This window comes from Bos javanicus, chromosome 22, assembly GCF_032452875.1.
Source record: "Bos javanicus breed banteng chromosome 22, ARS-OSU_banteng_1.0, whole genome shotgun sequence".
Taxonomy (NCBI): Eukaryota; Metazoa; Chordata; class Mammalia; order Artiodactyla; family Bovidae; genus Bos; species Bos javanicus.
The window spans coordinates 38,771,689-38,787,350 of record NC_083889.1 but is presented as its reverse complement, the minus strand read 5'-3'; the positions used below and the strand labels follow the sequence as shown (position 1 = coordinate 38,787,350).

Here is a 15,662-nt window from a genome sequence, read left to right as displayed (position 1 = left end):
GCTCCGCATTTCACTTAGAAGAAACGTCTAGGTTCTGCCAAGGCCCTCCAGGCCCCACGTGAACTGAGCCCCCACTGCTCCCACCCGCCTTTCTTACTATGTGCACGTGTATGCACCAGTTCACACGACCATGTAGCCTCCTGCCGCTCCCTCAACACCCCAGGTGCGTTCTAGCCTCAGGATCTTTGCACAGTGCTACTGCCTGTGCCTAGGACTCTTCCTCCAGTTATTTTCATGAGTCACAGCCTCGCCTCTTTCAGGTCTTTGCTCAGACATCACATGCTTGTTCAGGCCTTCCCTGACCTTCACCTCTCCTTACTCACCTCTCTTCTCTTGCATTCTTTTGCTTCAAACCTCTTACCACCTCTAAAAAATTACATAATTTACTTCCTAAAGGCAGGGAGTTTTTGTCTCTTTTCTTCCCTGCTGCATCCTGGTACCCAGCACTGTGCATGGCAGAGAGTGAGTGTTCAACAAATACAAGTTGGATGAATGAATGCTCTACAGACCCATTTTGTCCCATAAGCAGTTCTCTAGGCTAAAATTTAGAGATAAGTGGGCAAAAGAGGCCTCTCTCTGGGCTCAGGCCAGAGTTACATTGTGTCTGTCAACATATTCCAAAAGCCCATAATTTTGGGGTGACTGGGACTCTCTATCCTTAAACAAAGCTTCATATCTTCACCAGTTTCCTCACCATTCATCTACCCTCAACCCACCTCTTTAAAGGTGAAAGGGGAGTAAGTGGAGTAGTTAGAATCCCTAAACCAACAGGGCCCAATTGCCAACCTACTTGACATTTGCCTTGGGAAAGATTTCTGGTGATGTTAAGACTTATCTATTGTGCCGAAAGTATTAATTCAAATGTCTACTTCATAAGAATGGGTATGTGTTAATAATTTTGCACTTACAGTTGCCAGGGATTATAGAACAATAAAGAGCATCTTTTTTATATGAAGAGTTGAGGGGTACAGCAATTTTAATAAAATATTTTTTGTGGCTGTGATTATGAAGCATTATTTTGGTTCTTTTCTTACAGAGAGCTTTAAAATGTGTGATTTGGATAGGATGGTATACAGTGAGCAAGCTCGGAAAACCTGATGAAATGGATGGACAGCATTGTAAGAAGGAAAATTCTGCAGAGAGAGAAAGGAAGAAGAGCTTTGAGGAATGCTTTAAGCTCTGAAAAGTGGGTACCAAGGAGCTAAAAGAAAAGACTGGGTTCGGTAGAGCTTCTGCAGTCTAGTCTCATGGCAACCGCTGGGATAAGGTTCTGTGATAGGGCAGGTGAACTCCAGGCCAGCCATCACTGGGCGGGACCTTCTCCCTGCCCCACCACCTCCCATTTGCCAGGGCCTGAAGCTCAGAATAGGGACATTGCGTTCTTGGAGCTACTGTCAGAAAGTCCTTTCATGGGGCTGACTCAGGAAGGAGAGAGGTAGAGGGGCACAGATGCTAAGAAGTGTTGAGATTTTTATGGACTCCTCCCAACAGCCTTACAAAGGATGTACATGTGCTCATGTACTCAGTCACTCAGTTGTGTCTGACTCGTTGTGGCCCCATGGAGTATAGCCCACCAGGCTCCTCTGCCCATGGGATTTCCCAGGCAAGAATACAGGAGTGGGTTGCCATTTCCTGCTCCAGGGGATCCTCTTGATCCAGAGATCGAACCCACATCTCCTTCATCTCCCACAGTGGCAGGCAGTCTTACCACTGCATCCCCTGGGAAGCCTGTAAAGAATATACATTATTGTCCTTATTGTATAAATGTGGAAATTGGGTCAGAGAGAAGGAACTGACTATCCCATGAACACGAAGTGGAGCTGTGAGGATCGGAGCTGGGCTTCTGACCCTGGTTGTCTGACTCCAGAGCTGACGACGATAAGCATAGTGCCGGACCACACGGAACCCGGGCAGCATGCCTGGCATGCAGCGACTGCTCTTAGAGGATGAGTTATTGACAACAGAGTGGAGCCTAACCATGGGGTGAGCAAGGCAAAGAGAAACAGGTAAAGCAGGAGAAGCAACGACAGTGACAGCAGTGAAGAGCAACAGAGGTTTTCCAGAAAGCCCGGGAGACCAAGGACACACCAATGAGAATGAGGAGAAAGCAGAGCAACTAGCTCGAAGAAAACCAAGGAAGAAGACAACGTGAACGCCAACATGTGCTCCCAGGCAGCAGATCCTGGGGAAGGAATCTGCAAAATGCAAGGTATGATAATGCCCGGGCTCTCCAGCGAACATCCCACAGGGACTGACCTTCAGGAACAAGAGGACATGTCTGGGAATAGATGGAGGCAGACCAGGCAAGGAATGTTTGCCAGTTCCCTGGCCGGGGATCGCTGTTTCAACCACACACATGGACACAGTCTATTTAGGGTGGTAAAGTTGTCAAAGATTTAATTTAGTCCTTGAAATTGTGCCACTGAATTATTCCAAATGAATATCCTCTTATTTGAAGACTTCTTTATTTAATCTAATAGGAACTGAGAGATTGTTGCATACTCTTTGAACCATACCCAGGGAAAGAGAAAGGGAAGCAGTTTCATCTTTAGATTAAAATGAAGAGCCTAAATGTAAAAACTACTTACAGTTATTTACCAACTCCCCAAACCAACTTTTAAAGGACCCTATACCAGAAGAGTTGATTTAGAGCCAGTGCTTATATTTGGGTGACTGCTGCATCCCAGGCTGACGCAAAGGCAAGGATGTCTATGCTATGAGGCTACCTGCCCCATCTCCACCAGTTGGTTCCACTGACAACCAGAATAAAGCCAAGAGGAGGAGGAGGACAGATGGACCCAGAGGTCCTGCTTCAAGTGCACACTCACCTTTCAGGCAGCAGTAGGGGAAGACTTCTCAAACCTCTGAGGACACTTGCCAAATTGTGTAGTAATTATCCTGATCTTCAGCCGCAAACTTTAATGTTCAAAAGAATCTCCTAGAGTGCTTATTTATTTATTATTTAGTAAGTGACTGATGTGGGCCATTTTTAAGTCTTTATTGAATTTGTTACAAAATCGCTTCTGATTTTACGTTTTTTTTTTTTTTTTAGTTACAAAGCATGTAGCATCTTAGCTCCCTGACCAGGGGTCAAATGTGCACTGAAAGGCGAAGTCTTGACTAGTGGACACCAGGGAAGTCCACAGAGTGCTTATCTGAACCGGAGGATTCTGGTTCTTGGTTAGGTTTAGGGTTCAGGAACTATTTTTTTTCACAATCACTCTTTGAAAAATTCTAGGTTAGATTTTTCCCATGACAATTGGGAGAATCTGAATCTCCATTTTCAATCAAACGTTGCTTTGAAAATAACTAGGACTTGGCACACAGAAAGGCAGAGAAGACTCTGCTTTATTCTCAAGAACATAATCACTTTGCTTTCCATTTACATCCTTGGTAAAGGAATTTATAAATTATATCCCAGGGGATCAATGTGAAGAAAAAGGAGAGAGGCTTTGACAATGTACGTGCACAGCTACTCCTTTTGCATGTAGATGGAACAGCCTTCTCCCCGCTGCAGAGAGGTCTGCTTGCTACCGTGTGAGAAGACAACAACTCGAGCTTCACTAGAGCCGTACACACAGCTATATTTTACTGCAGGTGCCAAAGGGTGAGATGGGTTAGACCTCAAGTCCCAGTGCTGCTGCTTCCTTTACAAAAGGAGATGACAATTCTGGTCCTATGCGCTTGGTGGACTGCAGTGAAATCCAAATGCTACCATGTAGAGGAAAGGAAAAGGGAACTGGCTTAAAAGGAGGTAGTGTCGCAAGATAGTGCTGCTTCTCCTCCTCATATTGGTCCCTGAGTTTCCCACTTTAAAATGGAGGTCTTAGGAAACAGGGGCTGTTTCTCTGAAGGGAATGCCGTGATTTGAGAAGACACCACTGCAGAATGCCACGAGGGTTCGTTTCTTAATACAGGGGCCACATCCTTTGCTCTAGCTGTTGCGTGAAACTGGCTCAGACTCCAAGGTCCTGTTCACGAGGAGGGATTTCCAGGACGAGCCTTTAAAGTCCTGACACATTTTACGTGGTCAGCTCTGTATCGTGCTCCGGCAGGACACGAATTATCTATGGAGGTCTGAGGGGGCAGGTCTGGTCCAAAGCACTTGGGAGTGGCAATTCTGACGCCCACTGAGACGATAATTTTCCCACGTGAACTGGGCCAGAGGTCTTCCCAGTTACACCTTTTCAGGTTAACGCCCCATCTTCTCTCAGACTCTGTTTTTCCTTTATGTGTATTTTGTTGCATGTGGAAGAGCAATATGGGAGTAGAAAAAAAGGTTTTGGGCCAAATAATGCAGTATGGTTGGAAATGCTTTCCTTGTGCAGATTTGGCATAAAAATAAACTTCTCTGGGAGAGGGCTGTTGGTGCCTGTTGCTCATTAATATGCTGAAATGATTTCGCACCCCCCCCCCCCATTTTGAAGGTTCCTTGAGGCAGATTTCTATTCATTTTTTTTTTTTCTTTCTGGGAAAAAGATAACATGGGTTTGGAGAGAGGTGTGAGAGGGCAGGATGTGGAACTTATGCAATGTAGAACTTCTGAGAAATACTACCATTTGTGTGGTTCTCTTAGTTACATAAGGCTGAGTTTGGATGTCTACGCTGTGGACTGGTGTCTTTTAGGAGGTAAAAAAAAGGTTTAGAGAAGACTTTCTTTTCAAGTACTATTAGATAACCATGACTTGTACTTAGCAAATGTGGACCTACAGGGCAGGTTTACCTGGACAGGAGACACAACACCTGCCAAGCCCACACATCACCGGTGAATGAGACACACACACACACACACACACACACACACACACAGAGTCATGGAAGTACATGTGGGACTTCTTTTTCAGGAATTTCTATTGAACATTCTAGGGTGGAATTAAATTTTGAGGTGGGCACAGCTACATAAAAGAAAAATGTACTACATTTTCATTTTGGTTTTATGAGGATCCCGAGTCAAAACAAATCCCTGGACTGGAATCGGCACTTCTTCATTCAGGACAGAACCTCCAGGGGATGGTGAACTGTGGCTGTGGCGCCCTAGTGACTTGGGTCAGTCAGTGTCCAACATGGAGGGAAGGGAGAGAGTTTTGTGGGCTCACGGCCTAGCAGGTGGGCAGGTACCTGGTTGGGGGTCCGTGTAATCCACGGTGTAGCCATCCAGTTGGAGAAGTTCCTGAGGCTCGGCTTTTTTCTCCCGGTAACTGCACATGGCAAACGTGTACTGACTCACCTGAAAAGGAGAAGCAGAGACGTGTGAGGTTGATTCCCTAGAGCCCGTCTTCCTTGAATAAACCCTCTCCATTCAAGCCTGTCCTTTCCCGAGGCCCTGCACTCTGGAGCTGGGTTCAGATTGCATTTTTCCATCTCCTGGCTGTGTGACTTGCAGCAAGTTAAGAGATTTCTCTGGTCCTGGTATCTCACCTGTAGATGGATATAATCTAAGAACCTACCTTGTTGCTGCCTTATTGTGTGGACTGAATGAGTTCATACCTGAAATGCATTTCAAATCTTTTCTTGATGCTTAGGAAGTGCTTGAGAAAAGTTAGCTATTATCATTACTGCTATATTTTAATTGGGCTAAGCGACATGAAATTCACATTTGGGTAGGTCAAAACTGGTTGCATGGCAGCAATTTTATAGCTTCTACCTACTATGACTTTGGCCCTGGCTCTGGCTGAGGCCGTCATGCTCTCAGACTCGACACAGGTCTTTCAGTCGTAAGTTAGGGACCTGACTTTTATTTACACTCGCCTCCATTTCTTTTCGTATTTTATGTTTTGCAGGTCAATTCTCTGCACTGAGCCACACATCTCATTTCTTCCTCGCCCTTCCCATGGAAGGAGTGCCTTTGGTCGCTCTGAAAAGTCTTCCCTTCGTCTCAGACAAGTGCAGAAGTGACACGCTGTCACAAGCAATGAGTGCTTGATCTCTAGGCGCCAGTCACGGGAGAGCCACGCTCGGCCCCCGTCCCTCACCAGCCTCCGCCCGCGTCGGTGCTGGGTACATGCTCCACAGCTGCAGGCCGGCCTTCAGGATCCTGTCGCCACAGTGCACCCAGACCCAGCATGGACACTGAGCATTTCTGCATCCAGCCTGTCTGCAAGGAGCCCAGGGAAGAGCAAGCATCCTTCAGGCTTCGGGCTAAAAGCTCAGGGGCATATTCGCCATCCATGGATGTCAAATGTCGTGGAGGAGTGCCATATCCCTCATCTCTTAGTTCCCTTTATTAAAACAGACATTTACTAAGTGAACTTTGATCCCGGCAGGGGATATTTTTTTATCTCCTCCGTGGGTCAGATTTGTCCTTCTTTTAAATGGTAAGAAATTAAAGCTCTCAAACCCTGCATACATCTCCCACAGTCCCTGGCCTGAAGGTCCCAGCGGTAAGATTAACAGGAGTCCTCAGGAGAATGTTTCACTGGTTGGTTTATCTCTTGCTGCCCTCTGTTGGTTCCTGATGAAAACTTTCTGCCTGACTTGGATTTCGTTACTGTGCTTGTAGTTTACAGAATCTGTTCCTTATACTGCAGGGTCTCCATGGGCTTCAAGGGAAACATAAAGCCGCTAAGAGTATGTTCGTAAGTGGACATGTACCATGCTTTGCAATAAGCAGCTTCTTCTAAAAAGGAGGATTAAGAATGGAAGCTTTGCGTAGAGGTCACATAGGCCTGGGACCTCATCCCAGCTCTCCTAAGTTCTCATACATGTAACTCAGAGCCCTTATCTGTATTTTACCTGTCCTACTGTGGCCGAAGAATAAACTGAGTGGTGAAGGGCTTTTTACATTGTGTGTGATATTCGCCTGGCAAATACATGCATTTATGTAAGCAATTTCCTTGCATTTGGCACTATTTTCTCCTACAAAGTAGCTGAGCAGGTGTATTTGCCTACCAGATTATAAGTCCTTTGAAGGCATGCCTAGAGAATCATATATCTTCGTTATATTCCCCTTGCCATGAGCAAAATCTACCATGTAATGGGCATTCACTAATTGGGTCTGATTGATACTAGAAAAATGAGTATTATCATCCAATAAAGAGGTTTCCTCCCTTCCAGATTTACATATGTTACTCCAGTCCATTACTGATCTCAGAGACAACTGATTCTCCATACCTGGGAGTAAACAGATAGATATTGTTGAAATAGCTCCTCAATGATATTCTTTACCTCTCTGGTAACCTGGACATTATATAGCACATTAACGTGATGATCAGCCAGATAGAGGGTTGGGGACGTTTGTTTGAGATCAGTGAAACATCACAACAGAAAGGTGCTACTTCAAGGTTCAGGCATTTACTATGACTACATGCTTGGGGCTTTTTGACTTTTCCTTCTTCTACTTAGATTCTTGCTTCTTGGAGAGCTGTACGCTGCTGCCCCCTTCTGGTAATACTGTTGAAGTTGTTCCAGACAAACTTTGGGCTCAAAGAAATTGGTTTATCAGGACCATTTTAATAAGGAATTTGGCAACTTACTTTAGGAAAAAAAGGAGGAAAGAAGGAATGATTTATTTTTGAATATTTATAAGTATTGCAAGGAACCTCAGATTTTCTAGAGATCATCAAGTGTGAGGGAACAGCAAGGGTTTGGGACTTGCCAAACTGTTGTAAAAGGAGGCAAAAGGAGAAGGGGACAGTAGAAAATGAGACGATTAGATGGTATCAATGACGCAATGGACATGAATTTGAGCAAACTCTGGGAGATAGTGGAGGACAGGGAAGCCTGGCATGCTACAATTCATGGAGTCAAAAAGCGTCAGACATAACTTAGCGACTGAACAACAATGAAATCTTGTAATCCCTGACCTGCCAGAGTTTGCTACATGGAGAGGGCTCCTCAAGAATGAAGCCAGTTTAGAGGAAAGCACAGTCAAGAGATTCTATAAGCAATGAAGCTGCTCAAAAATCAGTGGGTGGATGGATGAATGGATGATACATAAATAGGTAAGAAATTTGTAATTAAAAAAAGATTTGTAATGGAACAAGTATAGTAAAAATGCTAATGGAAGAATTTAATTGGTGCTTTTAGAGGTTTTCACTGTAAAATTCTTTCAATTTTTCTGTATGTTTGAAAATGTTCTTGATAAAATAGTAGGGAGAAATAAAAAGATAACAGGAAAAAAAGCAAAGAAATGGTTCAGATAGAGAGACTGAGTCTTGGTGACTTTGTTTAAGCTCTGGACCCAGACATGCCAGAAAAACTCTTTAGCTAATTAGTAACTTAATAACTAACCAATATAATTCTTCTAAAACTTAAGCTAATTCAGGTTGATGATTGTTGTTTACAGAATATAAATATAAACGTCTTTTAGGGCACTTGTGAAGTTGAGTGGGAAGAATGAACATTCATTCAGCGATTAAATCATTCACATCCTCCATGTCTTACAATTCACTTTCATGATTAACTTAATATTGATTTCTGGGTGGTACCTATTGTATTATGAGGTGCTTTACATTATCAGGCAATACGCTAGCTTATTCAGATTTAGATTTTTAGAAAGTTGGAATGGTCAGAATTTAGGGACATTATATTATTTCCATATTTTCTCAGGGCTTCCCTGGTGGCTCAGATGGCAAAGAATCTGCCTGAGATGCAGGAGACCTGGATTCGATCCCGGGATCGGGATGATTCCCTGGATAAGGAGATGGCAACCGACTTCACTATTCTTGCCTGGGAAATCCCATGGACAGAGGACCCTGGCGGGCTAAGTCCATGGGGCTGTAAAGAGTCAGACATGACTGAGCGACTAAAACTTCCACTTCACTTTCATACTATCTCTAGGGAATCAGAGACAAGATATTATTTCGGGACTATATCGGCTCTAACTGATGCAAGTGAGAGAGCTATAGGCCGCTGTACCCACACGGCTTCACCTGAGAGTTTGGCATCACGGAAGACACCTGCAATCAGAAGACCTGTGTGAGGCTGCACACGGGTTGTCTATGAGCTGTTGCTCCTAAGTCATTTAAGCAGCCTCTTTCCTCCTATGTGGAACCTGGGTGGCGGTGGTGGGGGGTAAGATGGGTCCTCACTATAGTACAGAAATATTGTGAAGACCAGCTTGATAAACGCCTTGTAAACTCCGAGAGGCCGTAAAATAGAATTATCAGCATTATTAGAGAAATCACAGAAAGGTGCTAAAAGGGGACAAGTATCTCAGAAATAATTTGGCTGAAGACCAGTTAAAAACTGATTTTAACAAGAAATTACTGGGGCATGGAAGAAAAATATTTTAAAATAAGATGATAGAGGTGAGGCTTTCTAATATGATATGGATGAGGAGCTGGCTGTATACACTCCGCCCCTTCCAACCCAAGATGGGAAGCTCAGAGTGGAGCTAGTCTTCATCATTAGCAGCGGTCTGGTCACAGTTCCTGACAGTGGTAATCAATGTGCTTGGTCCTGACCATGGCCCCGGCAGTTTAGTTACCCTGATGCTCATTTTCTTGGAGAACATGCACTCTGAGAGAGCAGTCTGCAAGGAATGAGAGACTTGGTTTAAGACTGACAATGACTTCAGAGCAGTGTTTCTTCACAGGTGGTCTCTGGACACCCTGCACCAGCACCTCCTGGGCTGTGTGTCAAGGACATAGGTTCCTGAGCTCCATCTCAGAGTCTTCTCTGTGTTAGAGGCTTCTGCATGGCTCCCAAATGTGCATTTTAAACAACACGCAGTACAGGCAGCCCAGGTCCATAACTGGAAAACACGGTGGAGCAACACTGAAGTCTCCGTCACAGAAACCCCCTGAAACAGCTTCATCCCCATCAGGGCCGGGGGTGCAGGCTCCAGTCACACTCACCATCATTTTAGCTTGATCCTTAAACACAAGAATTGCTGCTTTGGCTCAACACTCCTCAAAGGGTGGCCTTTGTCCCTGGTTAGTAGGAAGTCCATTTACAACCTATTTTTTTGTTCCTCAGGTAGTAGCTTAGCTCTAAAAGGAAATCTCATTAAGACAGAATGCAAAAATTCTGCATTATGGACAAAAAAGGAGACCACGTGCATGTGTGTGAGATAGAGCGAGACACACAGACAGACAGCTGGGGTGGGAGAGGAGATGGACTCTGAGGAGACTGGTGTTGGATATGTTCTCTCTGCTGCTGCTGCTGAGTCGCTTCAGTCGTGTCTGACTCTGTGCGACCCCATAGACAGCGGCCCACCAGGCTCCCCGTCCCTGGGATTCTCAAGGCAAGAACACTGGAGTGGGTTGCCATTTCCTTCTCCAATTCATGAAAGTGAAAAGTGAAAGTGAAGTCCCTTAGTCGTGTCCGACTCTTCCCGACCCCATGGACTGCAGCCCACCAGGCTCCTCCATCCATGGGATTTTCCAGGCAGGAGTACTGGAGCGGGGTGCCATTGCCTTCTCTGGTTCTCTCTCTAGGCTTTCCAAACAATTTTCCTTGTATTAAATCTAATGGAACTCACAATCCTGTTGGAAATTATGCATCACCAAGTCTCTATAAAAATAACACTCCGTCTGAATGGAGAGGAAACAAACATTCATTGAGTCACGTGGGTAGCTGTGCTTCCTGAGCGGTGGCTTCACACTGTCCACAGAGACCCCTCTGAGGCTGCTGGGGAGTCAGGGCAGGACAGGGTTGGGGGATCTGCTTCTTTCCCCAGCTCCCTCATCCATCCCCAAATTTGATCAGACCGGTTCTCCTGTCTGTTTTGTTTTTGGCCACACCGCACACGTGTGGGATCTTAGCTCCCCATGTAGGGATGGAACCAGAGGCTCTGCGGAGGAAGCGTGGAGTCTTCACCTACTGGACCACCAGGAAGTCCAGGTTATCCTGTTTTTACTTTTGCGTGCTGGGTGTCAGTGGAATGGTGCAGTGGCTGAAAAGAAACTCAAAATCATCTGTCTGTTAGACTGGATTGCACGCCACATGCAGCTGCCTGGCGCCAATGGGCACCACTTGGACCACCATCTTTCTATTCAAGCAACTTGGGGTATTTTTGGTTTCCCTGAATTGGGCCAGGATATGGGGCCTTGAACTTCTCTCGTGCAGCTCTGTTGGCACTGGGGTTGTTTTGAAGTGCTTAAGTTTTTGTTTATCATTTTCATAGACTGCCTGTAAGTGTGATCGTCTAAACAGCAGAGATGAAAAAATGAGCAGAATCCAAAAGTGACGCAGTATTTTCCAGGCAGGCCACTAAAACTGCTTTCAGATACTGTTGTAGTGGACAGGACAAAAGTGTCAACAAAACCTGAGCTCTCCTCCTGGCTCCCCCATTACCTTGGTGATGGCAAGGCTGTCATATCACCTCCGTGAGCCACAGAAAGTGTTAAGGGAGGCATTGGGTTTCGATTGAAACAGAAGGTTTAGTTTGAGGGATCCCTGTACCCAATGTACCACAAGGGCTCTTTAAAGTGAATGAGAATCACATGTACATGAAACATCTCACACAATCCTTGTAGGAAAGATGCTGAGCTTTAGGCGGGCCTCCAATGTCCTTTCATGATTTTCAGAAGTGAGCTCAGAGCCTGCTTTGTAGCTACTGGGTGATTCTTAACTTCTTCTGGTAGAAGGCTTGGTGCGAATGCCCTAAAACGCCTGTGTTCCAGTCGCACTGCTTGTAACAATCATTCTCTTCTTGTGGGTTCAGTACATACTGTACAGACATAGCTTCATTAGCATTTTCAGCACGATTACTTTTTTTCTCTGGAGAATGAAATCTCTCCCGAAGTAAGAGATCAGCCACGTCTCCTAAGCACTCTGTCATTTCAAAGATTCTCAGAGGAAAGTCTCGTGTCCAGTAACCAGCTGCCACAATGGGAGACGAGACTTTGTATCCCATGACGAGGCCACTCGTCCCAGTTTCTCTGAGAAGGTGTCGCCAGCCACTCTCCGGGCCGTATGACCTTTCCTTTCTCAGAACCACCTGAAGCACTGCCTGGGCTCTCTCTCTCTCCTCCTTTTCCTTCGTTCTTCCACCAAACACTTCCTGAATAAGCATGCCAGATACTGAGCAGGACAGGGTATGTGTTGGAGCTGAGGGGAGGGAAGGACAGCTAGGACACTGTCTATGCGGGAGGCCAGACTCACAAGTGAGTCTAGGGGGGCTGCTCTGCCCAGTGGGAGGCACAGAAGGGGAGAATCACCCATAATCCAGCACTACTTCTTTTGATGTCTGTTTCTCTCAACCTATATGCTCTCTTTAGAGTCGGTATCACCTGTATGCGTCTGCTCAGCATTCACTTCTGTGTCTGGTAATGGCACCCTGATTTTGCACTGGAGACAGCTCAGTGCCACTGTGAGTCAAAGTGCCATGGCCTGCCCTGTGAAAAGTTGGGTGTGTGACACAAGCTGGACTGACCCAGCTCCCTGTCTTAAATTTGACCCTTGAGTGGAAATGCAAGGATAGAAAACGGTCAGAGCTGATTCTGTCCTCCAGCCACATCAGTGACACTGGCCATGGTTCCTACTGCCTGGATTTCTGAAACTCCTCTGGGAAGTAGCTTTTGCAACAATCGTATCAACTACCACAAAAGCCTTCCAAAATACATTTTTAAAAATCATAATTGCCTTGCATTTGTTTCTGCTGTCTGCTTATGAGGAACTCTAAGAGATACTCTTTTGGAAGTAGGGACTAGGTCTCCAGGTTCTTCTCTATGATCTATCAATGTGCTCTAATCAAAATAGGTACTGGATAAATGTTGGTTAGCTGATATTCCAAGGAAATGTACTGAAGGATTAAATGTCTTCTATCACTTAGACGTGGCTCATTTGAAAGGGTGGGAAAAATTCCAAAGTTTTCCTTTGGTTAATTTATTTTGAGGTTTTGTTGTACCCTAGAGCAATCATGAAAGCAAAGATCACGTCTTGCTTACAGCTAGAGAGATGAAGTCTGCCTTAGAGGCTCAGCAGAGGCTTGAGTAGATCCACAGAAGGTCTAGCCTTAGAAGCTCAGGATTGGTAGAACTTTCAGGGCCATTTAGACTAAGGCGCAGCTGCTTTACTGTGAGGTTTCGGAATTGGTAGAGCCCAAAATACTAGTCAAGGCTCTTTGCAACCTCAAGGACCGTAGTCCGCCAGGATTCTCTGTCCATGGAATTCTCCAGGCCAGAATTCTAGAGTGGGTAGCCGTTCCCTTCTCCAGGGGATCTTTTCCAACCCAGGAATTGAACCAGGGTCTCCTGCACTGCAGGCGATTCTTTACCAGCTGAGCTACCAGGGAGGCCCCATAGCCAACAGAGTAACCCAAAACCACCTTTAGTCACTTAAATTTAAATTACAAGTTGACTCACTTTATGACATGTTTCAAAGTACAGCATAAATTAATTTTGGCAAAATGAATTATAGTTTACATGCTCTGGTGAAACTTACAAATTAAAAAGCGGTAATGGCAAATTCCTTTATAAACTGAAAAATCCGGATGCAAAAAGCAAACAAACCAAAAAAAAAAAAAAGAGAGAGAGAGAGATTTTTCAAGGGTACATATTACTATTCTGGAATTATGTTTTTCTTAAGGAAGCACAGAAGAGAGCAATGATATCATTTATATATTTCTAGTGTATTATTAGTATCAATATCTGTACCTACACCTGCATCTATATATACAGAGATGTTCCTGGCTGCACAGTTAGTAACAGTCCCAACTGGAGAGGCCCAAAGGACATCAAAAATGAAAACTCCACAGGTATTAGAATCTGAGTGATACATACATTCGTGAAACAGTGTCTACAATGATTTGTGTTCAAAAACAAAACAAAAAAAAACATGTTAATAAACAACATGAAGAGTTCGGTTATTTTTTTTTTTTTTTAATCTACGTGGAAAGATATGTTTAGAAAGGTAATCTTAATTACTGGGGATCTGGAAGCCTCAGAAATCAGTGAGACTGGAATGTTTTTCCACAGATAACTCACAATCAAACAAATGAAACAAAGAAAAAGATGTAAAAAGTCCAACTAAATTCTGGCTTTTCTCATAATGACTATCTTCATGCTTTTAGAAACAGCAGATTCTTGTAAAACAGTGTTAATGTCCCTGTTGCCATAATCAGGCACATGCTTGCTCTCTCCCTGGGCCCTGGTGAGGGTTTACTGTTACCACCTTTCATATATATTTCTGTATTGTTAGAATTAAAAAGTAATTAGCATGTATTAATGTTTAGAATTTTAAAGCGACGTAAAAGTAGGAAAACGAGCCATCTAGGTACTGGAAATGTTTTGTATCCCTCTGAATGGTGACTGCATGGATATATAATAAATAGAAGCTCATTGAGTTAAACACTTGAGCTTTGTGCACTTAAGGTAAATTATATAAAAAACATTAAAGTGCTTAGTCGCTCAGTCATGTCCGACTCTTTGCAGCCCCATGAACTATAGCCAGGGCCAGGCTTCTCTGTCCATGGGGATTCTCCAGGCAAGAATACTGGAGTGGAGTGGAGTTGCAATGCCTTCCTCCAGGGGATTTTCCCAACCTGGGGATTGAACCCAGGTCTCCAACATTGCAGGTGGAATCTTTACTGTCTGAGCCACCAGGGAACCCTCAAAACATTAATGGATCCTATCAAGTGTTTAAAAATAATGGCTCTTAAGTTTGATATTAGAGTTGAAGAGTTACCTGCACTAAGACAAAGAATCTCTTCTTCCATCTCTTCCAGACATTCTTACCGATGGCCCATAAATACCTAGAGAAAAGAAAAAGACCAGAGGTGCATTAAGCTTGAGCAAGCGCACTGTTTAATTTGCTTTACCATGAGCTGGGTGCTCATGGACAAGCAAATCCACAGGACGCAGAAACAGAAAGCAGATTCTGGGGTGTGGTTGAGGATAAGGAACAGGAGGCAGGATTTACTTCCACTTATAGAAAGCACTGTGGCCCATCAATCAGACTTGACTTAAATTCCTTGGCGGATTCCAGAAAGCACCTTGGAAAATGTTACACTGCACCTTAATTTGTTTATGTGCTAAAAGTCTTGTAGGTAGGGAAACTCCTACTGCTGCATAAGAGAGAAAAGAACAGTGCTAAATATTACAACTCCAACTCTTGCACCTCTTCTCAAGTCTTACTCGGGAAAAACTTCCCTTGTTTGCTTTTGCTGTGATTCTGGCAAATGAAGGTACGATACAGAAAGGAAGTTTCAAGCTGACGTAGCAAGTCCTCCCTAAACCTCTCCCTCCTCCCCCAAATGCGCATCTGTTGATGGAAATCATTCTTCATACAGGAAAAAAAAAAATTAAGGAAGTTTAAGAATTACAAAGGCACACTTCAAAGATTCTATTATCAGTGTAACTGACTGTTACTGATTCATGAATTATCCCCCACCCCCAGCCCTGTGGACTGATACATGTTGAATTGGCACTGATTAAGGAAGTGAGGCTGGTGCTTTTCAGGCTCTATTGGATCAGGTGAAGAGAGACCTGGTCATACTCAAATGCATTCAAATCCTCGAGTTCCCAAACTGGCTTTACCTGCTATCAAAAACCAACTGGCCTACTTCCAAGTTCCCACTTCACGTGCGATCAGACAGAATTTCCGCTTTGGAACGTAATGAAGAATGCACCTAATGAAAACGTAGACTGTTTGACAAATGTCAGGGGCTTCTGGGAGTGGCTGGTGGCCAAAGCACTCAGACCTTCAGCCACAGACCAGAGTCATCCATGCACCTTCCTCAGTCGCAAGTATAGCTGATTTTTACCTCCTGCAAAGTT

General features: G+C 44.4%; 1 protein-coding gene across 18 annotated transcripts in view; it reads right to left on the bottom strand.

Annotated features, from left to right (window-relative positions):
• Positions 1 to 15,662, bottom strand: part of CADPS (calcium dependent secretion activator) — a 471,340-nt gene that overhangs the window by 154,457 nt on the left and 301,221 nt on the right. For all 18 annotated transcript variants that reach the window (XM_061396481.1, XM_061396488.1, XM_061396484.1 and 15 more), the window contains exons 9-10: positions 14,572 to 14,638; positions 5,119 to 5,227 (exon numbers count right to left, since the gene is read on the bottom strand). In XM_061396481.1, the coding sequence (XP_061252465.1) occupies positions 5,119 to 5,227; positions 14,572 to 14,638 (176 nt within the window). The remainder of the gene's footprint in view (positions 1 to 5,118; positions 5,228 to 14,571; positions 14,639 to 15,662) is intronic.